Source organism: Sceloporus undulatus, chromosome 10 (genome assembly GCF_019175285.1).
Source record: "Sceloporus undulatus isolate JIND9_A2432 ecotype Alabama chromosome 10, SceUnd_v1.1, whole genome shotgun sequence".
Taxonomy (NCBI): Eukaryota; Metazoa; Chordata; class Lepidosauria; order Squamata; family Phrynosomatidae; genus Sceloporus; species Sceloporus undulatus.
The window spans coordinates 3,257,091-3,280,484 of NC_056531.1; the positions used below are offsets into that span (position 1 = coordinate 3,257,091).

Sequence of the window (23,394 nt, forward strand, 5' to 3'; positions counted from 1 at the left end):
CCCCCTTTGGCCGCCGCCGCCGCCATGGAGAACGCGCACACCAAGACGGTGGAGGAGGTCTTGGCCTTACTTCGGCGTCAACGAGAGCACCGGCCACAGCTTGGAGCAGTCCAGAGCTCAAGGAGCGGTGGGGCGCCCACGGTAGCACACGGAGCATCTCCCTGCTCCCTCCACACTGGGGAACCAAACCCGGTTTGATACCATACTTTGGCCCTGCGATGGGATTCTGGGAGTTGGAGTTTGTGGGGCCCACACACAAACTCCAACTCCCAGAATCCATCGCCAAGGAGCACCATCAAACCGGGTTATGTCCCCAGTGTGGACGCAACCTGGGATGCCAATGCTGCTGATCTGATCACCATTGGGATGCCAATGCTCAGTGCTGCTGATCTGATCCCTCTCCTCCTCCTCCTCTTCTTTTTCTCCTTCCCCTCGTTTGGGTTTCTCTCCCTCCCTCCCTCTCTTTCTCTCTCTCTCCCATTCCTCCTCTTCTTTGGGACCCATCGTGCCCGAAACCGGCCGCCAGGACCCGGAATCAGAGAGAGAGAGAAGATGGCTGACTCTGCAAACCGCCTCGTGGGTTTGCCTTCCTCCCTCCACGCTTGACGTGGAAAACTTGCCACTTTCACCTTTGGCGAGGAAAGAGCGGCTTGGGCTCACATACCCAACCCTTCTCTCTCTCTCTCTCTCTCTCTCTCTCTCTCCTTCAACATTGGAGGCCTCTCCCACGGCTTCTTTCACCTTTTGTCTCCTCTCTCTCTTGCTCTGTTCCACGTTCTTCGGTGTGTGTTTCAAAAGGGGGGGGGGGAGACATATTGGTGATGCCTTCCAGAATCCTCTTTCACAAGGGGAATGGATTCCAGGGCAGGAGGATGGGGAAGGATCCCATAAAGATAGATAATTCAGAGATATAGCCCTGTCAGTCTGTGGGGAGATCTTGCAGCCCCTTTGAGACTCACTGGAAGGAAGAAAGGGGCAGCAGCAGCTTCCCTAGGCTCAAATCTACTTCCTCAGGTGCATTTGGATATAATAATGATGATGATAATAATGATGTAGAGAGGCCTTGCAGCCCCTTTGAGACTCACTGGAAGGAAGAAAGGGGCAGCTAAATCTACTTCCTCAGGTGCATTTGGATATAATACTACTAGTAATAATGTAGAGAAATATTGTAGCCCCTTTGATGCTCCCTTAAAGGAAGAAATGGGCAGCAGGAGCTTCCCTAGACTTAAGTCTTCTTCCTCAGATGCATTTGGATATAATGATAATAATAATAATAATGTCGAGAGGCCTTGCAACCCCTTTGAGACTCACTGAAAGGAAGAAATGGGCAGCAGGGGCTTCCCTAGGTTCAAGTCTCCTTCCTCAGGTGCATTTGGATGGAATACTACTACTAATAATGTAGAGAAATATTGTAGCACCTTTGAGACCCACTGAAAGGAAGAAATGGGCAGCAGGAGCTTTGCTAGACCTCAGTCTCCTTCCTCAGATGCATCTATATATTTCAGTGAGTCTCAAAGGGGCTGCAAGATCTTTCTACAGACTAACATGGCTGTATCTCTGAATAATAATAATAATAATAATAATAATAATAGTGTAGAGAGCTTTTGTAGCACCTTCGGGACTCACTGAAAGGAAGAAGTTGGCAGCAGGAGCTTTCCTAGACTCGAGCCTACTTCCTCAAATACATATTGATCAGTGTTAGCTTTTCCAACATTGCCCCTCCTTTGTGAAAAACGAAGGCTTGAAACAAATTAAAATGCAGTGAATCCAGGTTTAGCAATGGCGGGGGGGGGGGGGGGGAGGACAGGGAAGTCTTCCAAACCTTTGACCCTTGTGTGTAGAACTGCATTTGAAGTTACGGTTAGCAGCAGTGATGACTTGGCTGAATTGGTAACCTCATTACTAGGATGTGGAAGCATACTTGATGAACAATGCCAGGCGCATGAGGCCTCCTCTATCTGTGTCACTGAAAGAAGGCAGCTTAGCTCATCTTGCTTGTGCCAGTTACATTTGGTTTAATATAAGTAATTTAATATAAAAACCCTGTTAGTCTAGCTGAGGTGAATGATGGGTACCCTTATTTCTAATAGATTTGTCTGATTTTCCCCCTTCTCTCCTATGACATGCTTCCTGGAAACCTTCGCTTCATAAAGAACTACCGGCTGAGGAAGGTAAGCAAGCTCTTGAAGCATTTGTGGCATTTCTGCCTGTTCTTTCCCCAGTCTCTCTTTGACAACTGATGTTTGCCTTTTATATTGACAGGGAAGACTTTACTTGAGCTTGTGATTGAACAGTTTGAAGATTTGTTAGTTAGAATTTTGTTGCTGGCAGCATGCATATCCTTTGTAAGTATCTTCTTCTATCTATGATTTTGATGTTTGACCTCCCACGTATACGTTGAATGACAAGTGTCTTAAAATGAAGAGGTGCAATATGAGCCCTCCACCTTAAGTTTTAGTCTAGGCATAGAGCTTCTTGTCTCTTAACATGAAAGAAATGTAATCTCTGAATTTTAGGACGAGGGATTGGACTTTAATTCTGTCTACAATTTTTCAAAGCAAGTTCAATAGCAGGGAACATTTCCTTAATGGAAAAGTGTGCTTAGTATGGGGGTTCAGTTTGCATACCAGTTAAACCAGATATGTATGCTACTAGCTTTTGGATAAATATTTTAATCTGTGGTACTGTATTGTATTTATGATATCTGAGCTAGGTTCCTCAGTGTGCTTTCTTGCCTTTTAACCTTGCCCCCAATAAGAAGGTGAACTAGCATTCTTTTTGCAGTTGATTGTTATGAAACTAACTGAGACTGCTGGAAGTCTTTTTTTGGATGCAATGCAAACTGTAAATAGAATTTGCATGGGGGAATATTCCAGTTGCCTTCCCTTGCTGATAATAGCAAGGTGACAGTTGTTGCTCTTGACAGTGACAAGAATGATGACAGCAGTGATGGCACCATTGTTGACCAAATTTGGTAACTGACCTTTGGGAAGCCTCTTGTAAAATAAACTCCTTGCCTTGCATTCAGAATTGGTGGGCGACACCGTAAAGCCAGTCAAGAAGTCTTAATTTTTAACGAAGAAAGTAATGAAGTGGGCTAATGTTGTGTGGTGCCAAACATGTGATTGCAGAGGAACGATAGACACGTAAAGAGATCCAAATGGAAGAGGGAGGTGGTTGTGAGATGCAGATTCTGACAAAGGAGGAAATCAGTACTTGTCCTTTTAAAAAGCAATAAATCTGGAGATGAACTTTCATGCTGGGATGCAACTGACACTGTATTGTTTGGCTGTGAGAGGCCCAGGTTCAAATACCTGCTATAGCCTCAAAACTCAAGGTGGCCTTAGTCATCTTGCTGCCTGTCAACCTAATCTACCAGATAAGACTAACTTGAGGGGGACTGAGATAAGGAATTGTACATAGCTTTTATACATTGAAAAGTCAGGTGGGGATGGCTGGGATTTGGAGGAGCCCCTGAGCACATCCAAGCATGTTCCAGTGTGCTTCATGCACAGAAAAAATATGAATGTCTGGAGGTACCCATACCTTCCTCCAACAGCTTTTCAGCAGGTATGAGGAACTGTAGTGGGAAGTGCAGGATGAGAAGCCCTTATTCAAATTCAGACGCTCTGGTTCATATGTGGAATTTCCACCCTGGCTCTCCTCCAGGTGCTACTGATATATGTGGCTACTTTCTAAGTAACTTAACTCTTTGGGTCCTGCTTACAAGCAACCAAAAAAAAAGAGAGAGAGCAAAAAACCCAACCCAGATTTATTTTACCATTAGTAGAGGATTTAAGGTAGTGGGGCTATACTGAAGGATAAAAATGAGTGAGAGGAGGGTTATTGTTTGTACAGTTCTGTGGTGTAGTATGTGGCTGATGTTTGCCCAGTGACGGTTTCAGATATCATGACGCTGGTATGCTGTTTCAAAGGAATAGAGCTTCATTTCTGATACATGTGCATCATTGTAGCCAGTCAAAAGTTGGCACTGTTTTTTCATGTGGAGACAGACAGCTTAGTCATTCTGGGGGTTTTTTTCCATTATGAAAGAGAGCTGTGATGAGTGGAAGTATGAAATTTGAATGAGTGAGCATTTTACTCTATGGGACATTTGTGTAAGTGTGAGTTGAGATTTACATATTTTAGAGATCAGTAGAGAGTGGTGGGCAATAAAGGGGTGTATATGCCCACTTCAAGTGTATTTGTAATCTAAAAAGTAATGGGAAGTAGTATTAGTACCTGACCAGGGACTTATGCTTTTCAAAACCCTGCTTGTGTAATGTTTATAAAAACAACAAAAATCCTGTTGTACCTTAGAGACTAACACATTTATCATGGTAAAAGCTTTTGTTGGACTAAAACCAACTCTAGCTGTTGATTTTAAGATTTATTTTAATTACAGTTTATTATTTGTGTATTGTTGGTCTAGATACACCCAAGATACGTTGTGAAAATACGGTTCTTGTTGTAGTCTCTTTTTGCTACGTATGCATTTAGCATTGTATCATTTGAAGAGCTGCACACCTAAAAACATGGTTTTTAGAATCAAACTGTTTAAGCCAGAAGACGATTTGCCATGTCTGAACAATGTGTAGGTTCTGGAAGATGCTTTCCTAAAGCAGTAGTAAGAATGCAAGCTAGTGACTCTTTCTCTACTGAATATTTTTTCATGTTCATCTACAGAGTGTTGAGTCCAAAGCATAGCTAGCACAGAAACAAACCTTGCACTCTCTAAGTTTTGTTTATTAATTGAATTTATTAAAGATATTGCTGTTTTTTTTGGTTTAATAATGCTGCCTCTGAATTCAGCAAACATTGTCCATGTCTCCAGAATTAGATATTTGGAAAATAGCTCTTTTGGCTCACTGTTGAGCATTTTTAGTGTCTGTGGTCCCAAGTTTGGTCGTTTTTCTAGTCCATAGATTAGGGGGTGGGTGGGAATCAAGTGGCTCTCTATAATATAGTTCACTGCCGCTCCCAGTGCTCTTCACCATTTGCTATGTTGGCTAGGTCTGCTGGGACTTGCAGTCCAACTATATCAGAAGGCTGCATGATTCTCTACTGTAGACCTTACAGCTGGACAAAATTGAACAAACATGTTGAAGTCATAACATATGTGGGGATTGCCAATTCTTGTACAATATAGAAAAAAGGAATGTAAGGTGCATAGTACACTCAGAGCTGAGAGATCTCTTTTCCTTGTACTCACTGTTACTGCTGGAACAATCAGGAACCAGAATGTTGGAACACAGCAATGAAATAGCCCTGAATGTGAACGGTGAAGTACTTTTGAGTAAGCCTGTTTGTACCAGAATAATGGGAGAACTGAATTATGGTGATCTTGTGCTATAAATTGACAAGGAGGCCAGGCAGTGCTTGAAAGTGTAACACCTGAGTGTGGATGAGCACAAAAGTGGTCAGCCTCTAGGACTGAAAAAACTCAAGGGAGTACACAACAACGTGTATCTTGTTTAGGTGCTGTATTAATAAGGGTATCACCTTAACATTTGAAAACTTACCTATTGTATGTCATTTTGGATGGATATTTTCAGCTTCCATGTTCACATGTCCAAACACATAAGTATTTAAACAAATGGTTGAGATCCCGCATCAGGCAGAATCGCAATATTTGTCCTCCTATAAGACCCTCTGCATGGCCATTTAGTGGTTGGTGGAGACCAACGCTGGTGGAGAAGCATCTGGCTGTGTGCCTGTAACCAGTTGCACAGCGACTATGTCATCTTCCAGGATCCCAAGGTGGTCCAGGAGAGTATCTTTGTGAGACAAACACTTCTCTGATGCCCTTCCCTTTCTACCAGCCACAAAATGGCTGTGGAGAAGTGGCACAGGAGAGAGGTGAGTCTTGTGGGGGCTTTGGTCATTGCATGAGGGAGGTAGTGAATTCCTCACTCCTCAACACCAACAACATATGTTCATTTTGCCATTGTAACTTTGACTTGCAGTTGCACTTCTATGTGTCGCTAACATCATGCCAGCCAATGTAATATTTCACCTTTCTCTCCTTGTGTATTGTTGGTCCATGCTCTTCCTTATGATTTCTCATCTATGTTCAGTTGCTAAACTATTATTTGTGTGCCAATATTTAAAAAGTGGGCTAAACGTCAGTAGAGAAGGCAGTGGTGGTTTTTCTTAAAAAATCAACACCGAAATGTTTCGTGTGTGGCGCTTTGTTTATAAATGAAGTATGAGAACCACTGCTCTGTAAGTTTGCACACGTGGGCTAGCAATTCCAAAGGACCAAATATTTGTAGTTGTACAGGTCATGCAACAAGGGCTCTCATCGAGGCCATACATCTATTCCCTGAGTCCCTTGTCTGCTTGATAAGCCACTGTTGCATAGCATTTAATGGTAAAAGGAGAAATGATAAAGGCGGAGTTCACATCCCCATTCAGTCATGAAACTTACTGGGTGACCTTGGGCTGACCACTGTCATTTCTATCTACCTTACATAGTTGTTATGGGGTTAAAATTGAGTCTTGCCTTCATGAGCTTGGAGAGAGGACAGTGGGATGAAGACATAATAACCAAAATTATTTTGTGGTATGAAACTGACAGTAGTCTGTCCTGTGTTGTCTATTTTTGATGCACCTCTTCAGGGCCTCAGACAGAGGTCTTTCACAATCCTGACATCTGCCATTCTTTGAGTACTGGGGCTGATAGCTCAATATAGGGCTGTCTACATTGTTAACAATGTGTTTTACCACTGAACCATGCTCTCATTGTTCGGAAGGACCTTTGTCTGATGTCACACCAACCAATATTAGCATTGTTTCTTGGATGCAGGTTGGAACATGAGACATTATTTGCCTGAACAAAAATGGCTTTCTGGAATTGTAATAGTGAACATGAAATTGGCGTGTTCAGGAAAGCTCTCAGTACACAGTTTTTTATCTTGATTCTGGAGAAGGACAGGTACAACATAGATAAGATTAAGTTATTGGAACATGAGGGATCATCTTACTTGTCTGTAAAACACATGCAAAGGCCAATGCACAAAACTTCATGCAAAGAATTCATGCACAGTTCCAGATTTGGCATTTCCCAACGTTTGTGTACTAACATTCATTTACCTCCATGTCCATTGTACTTACAGCAGATTCTATGTAGTTCAAGAAGCGTATTTATCTCTTGGTTGTGGTTGTGGTCCTGGAAGGTAGGTCCCATTGAGTACAAGATTGCCATGTCTGTTAGGTCAAACTTAACCTTTCCAAACATAATTGATTTTAATAGGTATGATCTTTCTGTCTGTATACAGTATGATATGGAAAGTACAGTCAGCCTTCCACATTTGCGGCTTTGGCTTTTGCAGACTTCATTATTCATTAATTTGATTAATATGTTCTCTCTAGGTCCTCTTGCCAGACTCTATTGTCCATTTCATTTGGGCAGAAATTGACTATAGAGTTGTGCTGAAGGACCTAGAGATTCTTAGAGAGGTTTGTCTCAGGTAAAAAAAAAAAGGTGTTCCCCCCATCTTAGTTTTTCTACTTTCATGGGGTCCTGCCCCTCTACCCCAGTGAAATCTGAAATATTCCTACCATAAGAAATTCCCAATCTTTTCTGCAGAAGTGACGGACTTTAATAGGAAGGCTGTTAGAAAGTGGCAATTTTGTGTTGCATCTTGGAAAATCAAATTATGGCTTAAGTCCAACTGCATCCATCTGCCAGTAGGATGGATTCCCATACCCTTTCAGTCCTCTGTCCACTGCACATTTCTCCTCTGGAGTGCAGGAACCCTCTAGATCAGGTTTGTCTAGGAGTGTGGGGTGGAAGAAGGAAAGGGGAAGTCCCAGTGCAAGCGGAAGTCTGCTCACGAGACATTAGACGTTGCCTCGTGTTTCTGTAAATTTCAAAATATAAAGGTACTCTCTGCCTAAACACGCAGTCCCATTTCTAGCAGCAATTTGTAAACGTTTGATCTCAAATTTGGTTTTGAAAGGTATCCAGAAAAGAAAATTTACTTACTTACATCTTGCCTTTTGAAAAAGAATATCTTGAAGAATGAACATTTTTAGGTACTGCCAAGAGACAAAACGTAAGAAATGTGTCATGCACATGTTTATACATCAGTAGGGTTAGGCATGTTGCTAGTTTAAAAGCAAAGAGTGTGAATAGAATGTCTAAAGCCATTGTGCATCTTATGTTAACTGGCAGCATTTGCTTCAGCAAATAAAAAGAAAATAGTTTGGATCTTCCCATTTGGTGTTTCCTCATTGGCGTAAGGTACACTGAGGCACAAACCCCAAATTTGCTTGGGAACAATAGTATAACTGACAAAATAATGTCATACACCATTGAGGCTGAAACAAAGTTATCTGTTGGAGCTGTTCAGTTCTGCAACACAGGAACAGAATATTTGGGTATCGGATTTCTGTATCCAATGGTTTTAAAGCCGTAATGAGAAGAATTAAACTATAAGAACTACAGTAATGTAGTTAATTACCAATAATCTTGGTAAGATGATTGCAGTAGGTAATTGTATTTGTTCCAGTATTTCCTTGTAATTCCCTCTTCTAAGAATTAGTTATAACAATGGCTCTTAAGTGCAGAAATCAGAGCTGGCATGTATAAGGGATGAATGCAGTCTGTTGAAGTAATATGGCTCCATAATTTTCTTCCCCTATTGATAATTTAATTTTTCAGTAACCGTTGGGAGAGTTAGCTTACTGTGAATCAAGAAGAGAGTGGAAATAAACAGAATTGATAGTTACCAATTAATTCCCTAGGGTGACATTATTTATATGGAATAATTTGTCGGTATTTCTTCAAAAATACTTTATTTGTTTAATTTTAAATGAAATATGGTAGATGTACTAAAATCAGTCTGTCATCAAGAGGCCAGATTGCCCTCAAGAGAAGATGAGAGAAAAAGCATAACATTAATAATGTACTGTGAATTCAATAAAGTGTACTAATATGCAAAAATTAATACGACATAATAATTTTAGCAGATTTTGTGCCGAGAAGCAAATCTAGATTAATTAGACTTAGATGGGATACAGTTCCTACTTGCCTTCTCAGTAGCACTTGGTATGTTTGTCTCATTCATAGCCAGCCATTCCCCATCTTCAATACAGTGATCAGTAGGTATGTAGATAATCAACTTAACCAGTTCTTTGTATCAGTTGTAGCACTAACTTTAATACTGTCTATAAGTCACCTTTCATGCAGTGTTCAAATCTGTATTATCTGCATATGACGAGTTGAAATGGAGAACATGGACATTTAAAACCCTCCATTTCACCTCCGAAAAGTTTATTAAAAAATCAGTTGAAGACTTAATTCTGTGTTGAAAAGTGATGCAAAACATACTAGTGAGCCTTTCTGTTTTCACTGCAGTTATTTTATAACAACTTTAAATCCATAGCTGCATTATCGCAAAACTGTTGTGATTGGTCAAGGAATGTAGATAGTAGTGCCCACGGGTTTCGAAATTTCCGAATATCCATCAGTTCTCCATTTGTCAGCTCTTATTGCAAGGAGTACGAAGGCTCATTTCTGAATCCCCTATAACTTAGAATTGTAGAACTATATTTTCACATATAGTAACTAAAGCGGTAAACTTATGATTGTACAGTACCACCTGTGAATTCTCACTGGGGCTCATTTGACTGAATATCCAAAAACGTCCTGCATGTAGAAAACAAATTATTGAGCAGAATGGGGACATTAGCTGTGTCTTCTTTCTTTCATTAGCTGTGCTTATATTCTGTATGGGAATGCATTTTCTCTATGAGAACTTTCTGTTACATGAGCTCTCTAGCTCCAACCCAAACTAAGAGATTAAGAATCACTACATCAATTACTCTTTTGGGAGAAACCATCCCATGTTTAAAACAGTCTTACGTTCCATGGATCTGCCCCACAGAACAGCTTGGCATCTGTTCTTGCAGCTTTGAACTTAAGAGTTTGACAATCCTGTGCTTTCAGTAACAAAGGCTTCCGAATCTGAGTGAACATTTGAAGGGCTCCCAAATGCAAGAACCACATTACCCATCTTTTTGTTCCTGACAGTATATACTAGCAACCAGTCTTTACCATTCCTTTTCTTCGCTTCACTGATTTTTCTCCCCCTCATCAATTACGATATATAACTTGTCTTAAGTAAAGGGAAGTAATTCTAAACAATTTTTTAAAATCTGTATATTAACTGTGTTTGTCTAACCTGCCAGGCTGCAAGAATTTTGGGGTTCGGCTTTATAAATAGGTAATGGAGGACCCTAATACATACTTATATCTGGTCTAATGGCCTTTTAAACAGCACTGATACATCTGACCTTTGAGGGAGAAGAAGTGAATGCAACATGGGTCTTGACATAGTTCTCAAGTAGTCACTCACAAAAGCCTTAGGTGCCTAAGTGGAATAGTAATCTAACCGAGACTCCTTGTAGGAAGATGAGCTAGCAAGTTCATAGAGCTGTTTTGTGGGAGAATAGTATTTTCAGTGTGCTAGCATAATCCAAGTTTGCACCTGTAAAATGCAGGAAAGCAAAGAGGTAAATGGTTACCACCATGTTTCTTTGCATAAGGTACAGATATGCTTGTCTGCTGTAAAGAATCATTTATCATATATAACTTGTACAGTCCATTTTTAAAAACCTTCCACAAACAAAGGTGTTCCGTGGAAATGATAAGATAGCTTTACTACTTCCAGTAATACAATTTAATTGTTAAAGATGGAAAGTGCATTTCACCTTTACGATAGAATGAAATTAAAGCATGATTAACAATTAGTCCTTCATATTAGTTCAGCTGTTAAGAAATGAATGATGGGAGAATTTGAATTTTTATTTTATAGAGCAGATTTCTAAACCTTTTGGTTACAGAAGAAACAGCTGACATTTGTGAGAAACCTCAACAAATGTATAGAAGAGTCTTAAGATAGCGTAGATCCCAGACCCTTGTGGACTTGACATCATTTGATTTTTCGTAACATCTGTTACTTTTCCAACATTTCGGACTACACTTGTCTGTCTCTACAGTGTATTGTAGTGAGTTTGGCTTTTTTATACTTCATAACCCTGGCAGATAATAAATATTAATTCAATATAGGTTGTGCAAGGGAAAAACAGATATCATTTTATCCATGCCAGGTATTAAAGATAGTCATACTTTAAAAAACCAACTGTTAATGGTGTTGAAGATGTAGTTGTGGAGGTCCTTCAAACTCATTATAAAGTGTCTCTCTTAGTGTGCACTTTAGCTGTTTGATGGCTAACAAACAGCTCCATCAAGTGGCTAATGATACATTAAGGTTACAGCAAATAGAGTGTCTCACAATCTACATTCTGGCATTCTGTTGTGGAACTGGGATATTTAAGGAGGTTCATCGGTGGAATTTGTACTATTTAAGGTTTACCATTCTCTTCTACTCTGACCTAAAAGTTGCTTTTCCTATAGTCTAGGATTGCTCTATCTCCTGTTTTGTTGGTTTTTTTTAACTGTTTTTTGACATGCCTGTGATCTAGGTCCTGAGATACCATGTAGAAATAGGTGGGGCAAAGATCCAGGATATATTGGAGGTTTCAGGTTTAGAATCTTGTCAGAATTAATTTTATGAGCACTGATGGCCTTACGTAAGTGTATTTTCTGCTATGGTCAAGCTAGAGATCGGAGTACTGAGAGCTAAATTCATAAAAACATGTTACTTTATTGGTGTAAGGTACAACAGACAACACCATTTACCCAACAATGTCTGAACTGACAAAGGAATGACCTGTTAAAAATTACATACATTATGCTACTCAGCTTATGAGCAGTCTCTCACCAAGTGAACATAATGGGTTTCCAGAAGGTATATACAGAAGAATATCATCAAAACCACAGGGGAGGTTGTTACCAAAAAGTTCCTCTTTATGTGCAGATTATATTTCAAATTCAAACAGGGTTGTGAACATGCAGTTTACTTCACAGAATTGACATTTGTGCAACCCCAGAAAGCTTTTACACAGCTATAGCTAAATATGATGTGTTCTGCTTTCAGACAAGGAAGGCTAAGTAATATCCCGCGCACAAACATATTTGTATTGGTGGTTGTCCTGAAGCAGAGAACCTTGCTCATGATGTTTTGTACAGCTTCTTAAAACAGTAACCCGGCAGAACAATTTTGGGTACCTTTCATTGAGAATTCTTATCAGAGCCCATTGGTCATGACTTTCGATCTCTTAGTAGGCGAAGATGAATATGTGACTTGGCAGGTAGCCCTCTTTGCCCTTGCTCACCAGAAGATCACAAGAAGATATATGGTAGAAGTAGCTATCAATTGCAGTGGGATGGTTGTGTTTGATTTATACCATAAAATGTATTTAAATAGACCAGTGTCATATTTTAAACCTTGTCTAATCGATTTTTATAAAAGCGTTGTGCTTTTTAATATGTGTTACATAAAAGTCCTTTGACCAAAATGGGTATATATTCAATGATGAAAAATGAGCTGCTGCAAAATTTGACAGTTGAAGAACTTACATTTCCTTGCTTCCTACTTTGGAAGAGGAGTTTGGTTAGCAACTTGCTGTACGCTGACTTCCAAATGCTGCAGATTTCAGCATTCTTCAGTTGCTTTGCACTTCCGGTTGCTCAAGAGCTTCAATATAGCAGCCACTATTTTTCTCACTAGCTGTTGTAGAGTTTGCTATCGGCTGTCAAGAGCCTATAGATTACCCATATGAACTTATTAGTAATAGTAACAGATCTTGGCTGTGACTCAAAGCACTCCCTTCAGTACGTACAATCCTTGATTCTGTACAAGGGGATTTTTATAGCTTTTGTGTGTTCTTATCTCCTGATCACTCTTACAAGGGTCCAGTTTGTGCCAAAAATGTGCTATGACCACTCAAGATTTCAGAATCTCTATTTTAAATGGAGAGGAAACTTGGCTTGAAGTTTAAGGGGGGAAAGTGTGGTGGAGGTGGGGCTGGAAAACAGCAACAGTTCATAATGTCAGCTTAGAACTTGATCTTCTCATAGATAAAAATTACCATGATTCAATTCTCAAAATAGCAAGCTGACCAAGCATAAAAATGCCAGCTCAGATCTTACATTGTCTTAAAAGAATTAAAATGTTACCTTTAACCAATCATTGCAAACTATGGTTCCTGTTTTCACGTAGCCTCTCACATTGCGTTGTTCACTACCTGTAGGAAAGGATTAGTTTATTAAAGACAAATAAAGTGTGTTTCTGATGCTGTTTTGTCAAGTCCAATCTGTTCTAGGTTTTGTTTGCAATTTAGTTGTTTTGAAAACAAAGGTTCAGGTCTAGCCTGCTTATGTCTCAAAAGTGCAAACTGCTTTCAAACAGCAAGCGATTTGGAAAAAGGCAGGTGAAGATTATTTCTTTGAAATGGAATTTGCTTTCCGTTTTTAAGGTGTGGTTTCAGTGAGTCAGCAGACTTCTTTGAATGGTGCAGTAAACCTTGGGGATATCTCATTGCAAGTGAATAAATGGCGGCTAAAATTGAGATGACTGGTGTTGAAAAATGTCATCTAATAATTTCCTTTTGTAATTTAAAAATTGTTCACTCTTTCTTGCAGGTGTTGGCCTGGTTTGAAGAAGGTGAAGAAACAATCACAGCCTTTGTAGAGCCTTTTGTAATCTTACTCATATTAGTAGCCAATGCAATTGTGGGTGTGTGGCAGGTAAGCGGCTGAATCTTAGAAGGCTTTAAATATTATTTATAAGGCAAGGGTGTATAGCCTTTTCAGCATTGCATGTGAGGTTGGCCATATACATATACAAGCCTGAGAGATGGTGGGATTTATAATCCAACAATGGCATTTATGACACTGCTTATTTAAGTCTAAAACATGTAGTTTTCCTAGATATGTTTATATGGTCACTGCCATGCATATATTTGCATGCCAATAGGAAGCATGGGGAAAAACATGATTTTTACTGCTTAGTTCAGTGTGTATGATGCTCCAAGCAATCAACTATTGTAAATGGTGGTTCTTATGGTGGAATGGTATGAGGAACAGTCTTAACATTCATTAGAGATGTGTTTGGGGTTGTTATGATTCATGGGCGACCGTTACACTTCTTTCATGGCTGTTGAAATTAGATAGTACCGTATCTTTCTCCAGTATGCCTTTAGAGGTGAATGGAGAAGGGTTAAAAGTGTGTGTCTCTTTCCCCATGTTATAAGTTACAGAGTAAGAGGTTTGTGAAATAACAATTTCATTGTGGAGAACTGTGGCTAATAACAGCTCCTGTCAGGATATATTCTTCTCCAGTATAAGCTTTCATCTTTAGTTCTGAAGATTTCTTGTTATCTGCAAAAGCAGCATTACAAATCATGGACAGATGACTCTCAGTTGACCTTCAGTGTAGATATTAGAACTGGAGCTGTCGGCTGCTTGAATTTTTCCCATCTTCATTTTGGCAACCTGTAATAATTTCGCAAGATTTTAGCATTAAACTGTTGGAGAGAAGACAGTCTTAATAACTGGAAGGCCTTTGGTTTTTATTAAATCACTGCAGCCATAAACCACTGTTAATATAATCATAGAATGAGTTCCCATAGCTGAACAAGGAACATCTGAAACAGTGATGATGTATTAATGTGCTCTCTTCTTGAATATCACACCTGACTTCAGTTAATAGTAGACACCATGTTAGCAAGTAACAGGTGTCAAATGTACTGTCTTTTCTTTACAACTTTAGACAGGAGGTTTGGGGGCAATGGTTTTCATTCCACATTCTTTCATATCCATGTTAGAACTCTGGACACATCCAGCAAGACATGCTAAATGTCACAGGAGGGATAAAATAAGGATGCTATAAATTATGAGTATGCTTTTTGATCTGGTCTGTTTGCTCTAAAATAAAGCAGAGTGATCTTTGCCTTATGGGAGAAATAATAATCTCAGTTTGAAAGGGCATTCTGCTTGTTGAACGGCCTCCAAAAGAACCTTTTGCCTCAGAGCACTAAAACTATTCTTTTCTTACCCAAACTGTAATGAACATGCTTGAAAGATTGTGAAACAAACTGAAACACAAAGTAGTGGCTTACAGACTGCAGTTGACAGTGATGTTTTGCAGGCTGCTTCCTCAGCTTGTTCCAACTACATGATGTGTCTAGTTATGTCAGTAAATGAAAATAGATTGTTTGCTTAATAGTCTAGATGGGAAAACTGGAAGCTGACAGTTTTGCCAACTCTATTATAAAATCTAAAGCTTCTGGGCCCTCTTGACTTAATTTTTCTTTCAGGAGAGAAATGCTGAAAATGCCATTGAAGCACTTAAAGAATATGAACCTGAAATGGGCAAAGTGTACCGGCAAGACAGAAAAAGCGTACAAAGAATAAAAGCAAGAGACATTGTCCCTGGTGATATCGTGGAAGTCGCTGGTAAGATGCTTTGGTGCTACATAATATGTGTGGTTTATGATAACTTTTAATGTGGCTAATGTTTTTGAGGCATATGGTAATAGTAAATTTGTTCACATGGATTGATGATCTTTTGTTAAGATCGAGACTAAATATGTTGGGAAGGCTGTAGTCCGGAACCATCATATAGATGTAGGAATTTGGCTGTTAACATCGTATCAGGCTTAAACTGCATACCCATGGATTATATATGATCATACTAAAATCATACCTTATTTTGTTATCAAATTACAGCACTTTTCAACTTAGATAAATCCTGCTGACTTCTAAAATGCCTGCACTATCAACATGATATAATCTACAATGCCCTTCTCTTTCCTCATCAGTCTCAGTCTGAGGGTAGAAAAAGTGATTGCTTCTGGAGGCCAAACTTGCTGCCTGAGCAACAGCTGACCTGATGTGAAGGGACAAAAATAGAATCATTGTCTTTTGAAAGTGATTTGCTTTGTCATGGATGCACAATAAATAGGTCTGGAGTTGCAGCTGTAAAACATTAATAGGAATGCACTAGCTAATGCAGCCATAAGCTACACCTTAATGTTCATTAGCATTGCAGTTGTGGTGGGGGGACTGAAATTACAGTCTCATATGTAAAGTCAATGCTTTGGTAATGTATATTTCCAAGCCAACACAATTTTATATAATTCAAGATAACAGCAGAGATGTGTACCTGTGGAAGACTGACTAGGACTTCCAACAGCATTCTTTGCGGCACACATCCTCCACTGGAAAAGCTGGGAAAGTTTTGTTTTATAGCCACTTGACTTCACAACAGCTACTTTCTCTCTATTTGGTGCTAATGATGCATCCTCTGTAGGGGTGCAAATATGGCTTTCTCAGTCTAGCCCTTCTCAATGCAGTAGTTGTTGAGTTTTCACCTTACATGGGAAAGTTATCTTTCCCCCCCCTGTTGTTTTCATTAAGCAAAAATCATATTTAAAAAAAGGAAATAAAAAGTAAAACTGAATTAAAGAATAAAATAACAGATGATCTGCAAACACTGATGAGAAACTGTTTCTCATCAGTTCCTACTGTATGTTCAAATATGGAAAAGGTTAGGCGGTCATCCACTGAATTATTGGGAAGGAAGAATTCATTAAAAATGAGATTCAGGAAAAAGAAAATTAACACTGGAGCAGCTGGCAGATAGACAGGAGGGTCTCTTCCTTACCTTGGTATTCTTCCTAGGAAAGCCTTGCCCTTTATTTTGCGGTAGCACCACTGACAATGCCTTATTGTTAACCTTTCACTTGTGAAGTCCCATTATGTGAATGATGATGTATCAAAAGGAAAGAGATGCGGAATTAGTATCTGCTGTCTAACAAGTACGATAACTTGCAGTGGATATATTTAGTCTCGTACTTTTTTCTGGTCCCGGGGGCATGAACAAATAATTGCAAATTGCCTCAATAGAGCATGAAAATTTTAGAACAAGCAAATACACATGCTTATCTCTCGTGTTCACATTACTGCTCTTGATCATGGTGCTACTGACTTAAATGTAACTGACTCTTGTTCTGGCAGTCTGACATTTACACTGATAACCAATATTTCCCAAAGTAGCAGTAGTGCCATGCTCAGTCTTAGGATGACTAAGTTTCCAACTAGCCTCAATACTCTATGTAGTCCATGATGTTCAGATCATTTTACTGTGAGTGACTGTAACCTGGTTAAAATTTTAGGGTGGGTGGCAGAGTACATACACTGTGTTCCCTAGCTAGTGTCAAGACCTGGAGGTGAGAAAAATGGTGTGCATGCCTCTGTCATAAGTGCAAGCCTATTGGATGGCCTCTGACATGGTGCCTGCAAAAAGAGGACCATGTAGGGAAGCGACAAAGTACTTGTTGCAGGGATGTGTATCTGAGCATGGAATTCTAGGCAGTGTGCCAATAGAATTTGCATGTGCAGGCAGCTACACCCCACCATTGACTAAAGTAGAATAACCAGGTGGACGTTATCTCCCATGTGTCCGTGCTGCTGAATGCTCATGAGATAGTTCAGTATGGGTTTTTATGCTGAGGAGATACTTTCTACATGGTCGCTGGCTCTAAAATAAATATTCTTTTGTCAGGAAGTAACTAGATTCCAACATTGTTGAGCCTAATGTTGGCAAAAGAAAACTGTATTTGTATGTTAATATTTTATGAATAATAAACTTAGTTATTGCTTTATTAGCGATGACAAAACATGCTAAAGGAAGACAAAGGCATTTGTTCCTGCTCATCCCACATAATACTATGCAGCGTTCTGTATTATATGAGGTATACAGAGAGCCAGTGTGGTGTAGTGGTTTGGACACTGGACTACAATTCTGGAGACCAGGGTTTCATTCCTTGCTCAGCCATGGAAACCCACTGGGTGACCTTTGGTAGATCACACACTCTCAGCCCCAGAAAATCTTGTAATATGTTCACCTTAGGGTCATCCTAAGTCAGAAATGACTTGAAGGGCACACAACAATAGTATGGTGACAACCAAATTCAAGAGGAGATTTGAAGACTGTCAGAATGACACCTTCCACTGCCATTCTAAAGGACATTCTAAATTTGCCATGGTTTTCAGAGGGTCTAATGTTGAATAATAAAAGCATCCCCTCCCACACATACTTTCTGTGCTAGACAAATCCCACCATGTTCTTGCTTCTAGACAGCAAGCAGATTAGAACAAGCAAGCCATCACAAAGCTATGTGATACATTACATCCAGTCCTGATTCTTTTTCTCCTGGGGCCCTCCTGTTCTATTGAATCAGACAAAGAGAAAGCTACACATAGAAACCTAGAACAGCCTTGAGGAGTATATCCATGGGCTTTATGACTGCTCTATGTGGGTGACAGTTGACTTCAGAGGTCCTTATATCTGTGTAAGGAAAGTTCCTAGTTTTCTTGTCTCAGTTTTATATGTGGCAATAGTTGTTGCCTTTATCAGCATAAGAAACAGCTTGATGATAATTCTAGTGTTATGGTGAAGGTGTTTGTATTTATGAATAGTGTCTGCTTTTAGTTCATCTTGTGCTTGTAAGTTTAATGAACAGCATTTGTTAAGCAGTATGTAAAAATAATTAAAGCATAGCTCTGCTAATGATGAATTTCTAACTATTTAATGTAGCTTTTAGCCATTTTTTTTCTGGGCTGTGAGAAGTCGTGCTAAGGTGATACTACTCCAGATAACTAATCCTGCTTCATGCCATATCCCACAAATCTGTAAAATGGTCTGGAGTTCAAACTAGGACAGCATAATTACTTACATATTTATAGAAGTATTTTTGAAATTGACCTCTTTCTGGGTCTGGTGGGCTGGTTACTGAACTATGAGGATTGAAGTGCATGAAATATGCTTCAGTCACGTGAGGGATTCATGATATACCCTTACAGCAGAAATGGCGTTTCAAAGGAAATTTGGTATTGGAAGAAAAGTGCAGAACAAACTGAACAACAAATAATTTGTTGTTAATCCCCAATTCTACTTTGGCAAATAAGATTATAAAAGTCTTCTCTGTTGAGGTGGTGAAGCCTTTACTAAAACAGAGCTCTTTCCTCTTGCCTTTCATTACCTGAATGCATTCAGTACTGTTCATAGTGGAATTACTGGATATGGATGCTTCATTTGGCAATCTTGCACAAAATCCTTTTGCATAGCATGCAGTAACAGTCTTACTTCATCAAGACTGGGCTTGCCACTTTATTACCATACACAAAGGATTTGGGATTGGTATTGACATTCACACACACCAAGGGCATGTATAGGTGTGTCCCTGGTTTACCATTCCACCAAATAAATCTGAGGAAGTAGACTTTAGTCTAGGAAAGCTCATGCTGCCAGTTTCTTTCTTTCAGTTAGTCTCAAAGGTGCTACAAGATCTCTCTAGAACAGTCTTACCTCTGGGCTCTGGGTGCTCACTAATGTTAAAGCACTGTTTGAAAAAACTGTCAGATTGATTTATAATAAATGATTATAGGGTCTGGCTTTTTAAAACCCATTCACGGATCTAGCACTCCTGGCATATTGCTTAGAGGACTCTCTGATGTCATGCTCCTAAAGTCAGCCTGAGCAGGGATTTTCTGGACTCTGGCCAGTGTCTGTGTGGAAATTGCTAGCTTCTGTGTGTGTTCCAAGTCTTTGAGGGGACAGGATGGAGAAGTAGCACCTATACGCTTGAATATTTTTGCCTTTCCCAGAATTGGCTCTTTAGGCGGACAGAATATAATGCCCAGTTTGGGACATGAAAATCCAATCTTGGATTATGCCCATGGCACAAAGACTGCAGAGTCCATAGAGCCTAGAAGCCCATTTCTACCGGGTGGTGGTGTTGTTTTTGCCGTCGGAAGAACAGCAATTCAAATAAGATTAACTAGGTATCAAAAGTGGAAGGGCATGTTGTTGATCTGCAATGATAGGGTGACAGCGGAATATGGCCTTCATTATTATGTTTCAGACTCTTTACAGTCTAGGGATGCTGTTGATGTTCATATGGAGTAGCGTATTGACTGGGAAATATATCACTTTTGGAAGGTAGGCTGCAACATAAAGGAAATACAGTGGTGCCTCGGGTTACGAAAGTAATTCGTTCCGCGGCCGCTTTCGTAACCCGAAAAGCCTTCGTAAGCCGAATTGCCATAGGCGCTAATGGGGAAAAGCCGCGATTCCGTGTAAAATAGCGCCGAAAAGCACCAAAAGTTTTTTCGTAACCCGAAAAAACATTCGTAACCCGGAACAATAATTCCCTATGGGATTTTTTCGTATCCCGAAAATTTCGTAACCTGGGTATTTCGTATCCCGAGGTACCACTGTAATAATAACTCATAATAGTTATTCCCACTTAGTTTCTCCTGGTGGTTAAAGGAATGTCAAACATGGTATTGTACTTTGGCATACCAAACTGTACATTGTTAGTAAAGAGATTCAGTCTTTTCATGTGCTATTGTCAAGTGTGGCAGTGTATTTGAGATGCTCAACTGTGTGCTCCTGTAAATTGATAGGCTTTCTTCCACATTGTGTTGAGTCTTAGCTGCCTGTTTGGTGGAACTGTGATAGCAGAGAAACAGCTGCTATCATATATCTACATATAAACTTCCTCACAACATCAAGGGAGTGCATTCAAATAGTTTGCCCATTTTTGGCCTTGGCCATTGTTTGTCTTGTACTATTTTCTCTTCAGTGCTGAAGGGCACAGTGAATTTAGACTTTTTCATGTGCAATAATGGAATAGACAAAGAACAGTGTTTCTGGACAGCCTTATATAAATATAGTAAATAAATAAAGCACACTTGGCTTATTGGTCTGTCTGTTCTAAATAGGGAATTCTAAATAGGGCCAGCCTAATCCACGGATTCTGCATCCATAGATTCAAGCAACTATGGTTCAAAAATGGTCATACAAAAGAAATTCTAAAAAGCAAACCTTGATTTTGCTGTTTTATGTAAGGAATACCATTTTACTATGCCATTGTATATAATGGGACTTGAGCATCCATAGGGGGCCCTGGAACCAAACCTCAGCGGATACCAAGGCCCTGTTATAGTTTGTGCCCTGTCAAAGGATTTGCAAGGCTATCTGAGTAAATTTGAGATTGTGAGAAATTGAACAGAAATCTGTCTTACTTAATGACCAAAGTGCACCTACCACCACTAAATGGTATGTGTTCCGTCCTGTAGTAAGGGTTCCTAATGTCATTGATGGAGCACATAAAGTTGCAAACCTTCTAGCTTTCTCGCAGCCCGATATTCTCTCTACATGCATGATTGCTGCCAGTTGCATAAGCAGCTCCTGTAGGAATTAACTTTTCTTCTGTGCATCCCTGCTGTAAAACTAGAGGGACTATGAACAAGTCCATCCTCTGTGACAGGATCAGTAATTTATTAACTGGTGATGTAAGTATTTTCAGTGCTCTGTTCTTGAGCTTTTGGTATATGCTTAATTCCCTGTTATGGTAGTTGTTGACTGAGTAGACATTGTACACAACCCTTTTCTTAGTCTTTTGTATCAGCTACTTCAGAAATACTTGCAGGATGAAATGTGGGCAGATGCAAAGAAACTGAATCTTGACAGTGGCCTGTCCAATTTGATAGACTCAGTCCCATGGGCTTCTGTGCTCCTAGTGGGTTTTTCATGTTTGTTTTTCTACCAGACATGAAGCTTGCATGCAAAAATACAAACTGTTTTTGAAACATTCAGTTTCAAAAGCAGTTTGTTACGTGGCTTGGGGGAATTTGTCTATGAAACTGCATAAGAAATCAAAAGCTCTCTTGGGTATATAGAACCCGTCACATGGTTTATTGGAGCTTTACAGTTACCAAATCTTAATGGGCTAATGGAAGATTCATAGAAAGTTCACTGTGCGTTTGTACACAAGTATGTGTGTTCTCTTTGAATATGTGTGCAGTCATGTTAATATAATTTAGATTTCTCAATTAAAGGTGGAAGAAAAAGTAATTGGACACAAGCTGCAGGTAGAGAAATCCAAATGAGTAAACACTTTCTGGAGGAAGTCAAGGAAAATCTAAATCTAAAAAAAGTCAAAATGGATCATCTGTTTAATTTTTTCCAAAAGAAATATTTTGAGTAGATATATGACTGGTAGTATGAAGTAGAAGATCTTGCATTTGATACCGGTTAGTCAAATTCATGTGGCATCTTTTCATTCCATAGTTGGTGACAAGGTTCCTGCTGACATAAGAATTACATCTATAAAATCCACAACTCTAAGGGTAGACCAGTCAATTCTCACAGGTAGGTGATTCTTATAACTCTCTTTTAGAAAAGCTGTTGGTTCTGGCTAAGATTCAGGACAAATTGGAAGTTAGTTACATTTTTTAAAAAACAAAGTAGGCATGGTGCTACTGAATAAAAGCCATCTGTTGCATTTGGTACATGCATGTTCGGGGGAAGCTATTATGCAAGCTTTGTGTCTTTCTAGGATTGTTCATACAGTAAACTAAATAAAATAACTTAAATACCTGGTTTTGTTAAAGGAGTGGTTTTTTAAAAGTCTTGGAGGGATTCATTTCCAGTTTAGAAATATACTGTATTTTCTGGCGTATAAGACTACTTTTTAACCCAGGAAAATCTTCTCAAAAGTTGGGGGTCGTCTTATACGCCGGGTGTCATATTATAGGGCAGGTGCTAAAACCTCTGAGCTGGACTGGAGAATCTGTGGTCACTGCATATGGTGGGGGGAGCTCAAAAACAGCCGCGGCTGCATCTCCACCGTATGCAACGATCGTATGAAAGCAGCTACCACTCTGATAGTCTTGGAGACAGGGAGGGCTGGGCAAGCAGGGAGAGCTGACCAATCCAAGCAGGCTTTGTATACAACAAGGTTTTCTGCTAAGTACCTGCATGTCATAAGCATTTGAATTTAAATTACCATATTGAAATCAAATCTGATTTTTTTAAATTTTTATTTGATGTGCGTTGGAAGAGGGGTAGTCTTATACGGTGAGTACATCCCAAACTCTATATTTTAACTGGAAAAGTTGGGGGTTGTCTTATATGCCCAGTCGTCTTATACGCCGGAAAATACGGTATATTGATATCTCCATTGGTTACGTGCCAATGCTGCTTGTAAAACGAAACTTTTCTGTAAGAAAGAGTTACATTATAATGGAACCTTTATTTCCACCTTAATTTGACATCATTGACCATTCTTTTTGGTATGCAATGAAAGGACTGTAGCCTGGTGGTACTTTTCAGTGCAAAAGGTCTCAGGTTCAATCCCTGGCATCACCAGATAGGGCTCAGAAAGAATCTTGCTTGAAACCATGGAGAGCTAATACCAGTCAGGGTAGATGGTATTAAGCCAGATGGACTCATTGTGTGTACTTTCTTGGCTTCATCTCAGCTCTTAATTTTAAGGAAGCTGTTTATATAGCTGCAGGAAATTTTACTTTTCAGAATGTTGGCAAGGACTCTCTGTATCTCTCTCACATTCTCTCTTTGTCTCTCTCTCTCTCTCTCTCTCTCTCTCTCTCTCTCTCTCTCTCTCTCT

At 39.6% G+C, this 23,394-nt stretch overlaps 1 protein-coding gene across 2 annotated transcripts in view; it reads left to right on the plus strand.

The window, feature by feature from the left end:
• Nucleotides 1–2,122: 2,122 nt before the first annotated feature.
• The window catches only part of ATP2A2 (ATPase sarcoplasmic/endoplasmic reticulum Ca2+ transporting 2), a 40,294-nt gene continuing 19,022 nt past the window's right edge, over nucleotides 2,123–23,394 (plus strand). The window contains exons 1-5 of one of the 2 annotated variants that reach the window (XM_042442103.1): nucleotides 2,123–2,171; nucleotides 2,263–2,345; nucleotides 13,556–13,660; nucleotides 15,232–15,370; nucleotides 22,056–22,136. In XM_042442103.1, the coding sequence (XP_042298037.1) occupies nucleotides 15,283–15,370; nucleotides 22,056–22,136 (169 nt within the window). In that variant the 5' untranslated portion in view covers nucleotides 2,123–2,171; nucleotides 2,263–2,345; nucleotides 13,556–13,660; nucleotides 15,232–15,282. Of the gene's footprint in view, nucleotides 2,172–2,262; nucleotides 2,346–13,555; nucleotides 13,661–15,231; nucleotides 15,371–22,055; nucleotides 22,137–23,394 lie in introns of those variants that run through there. The other variant, XM_042442102.1, reaches the window with a different exon arrangement.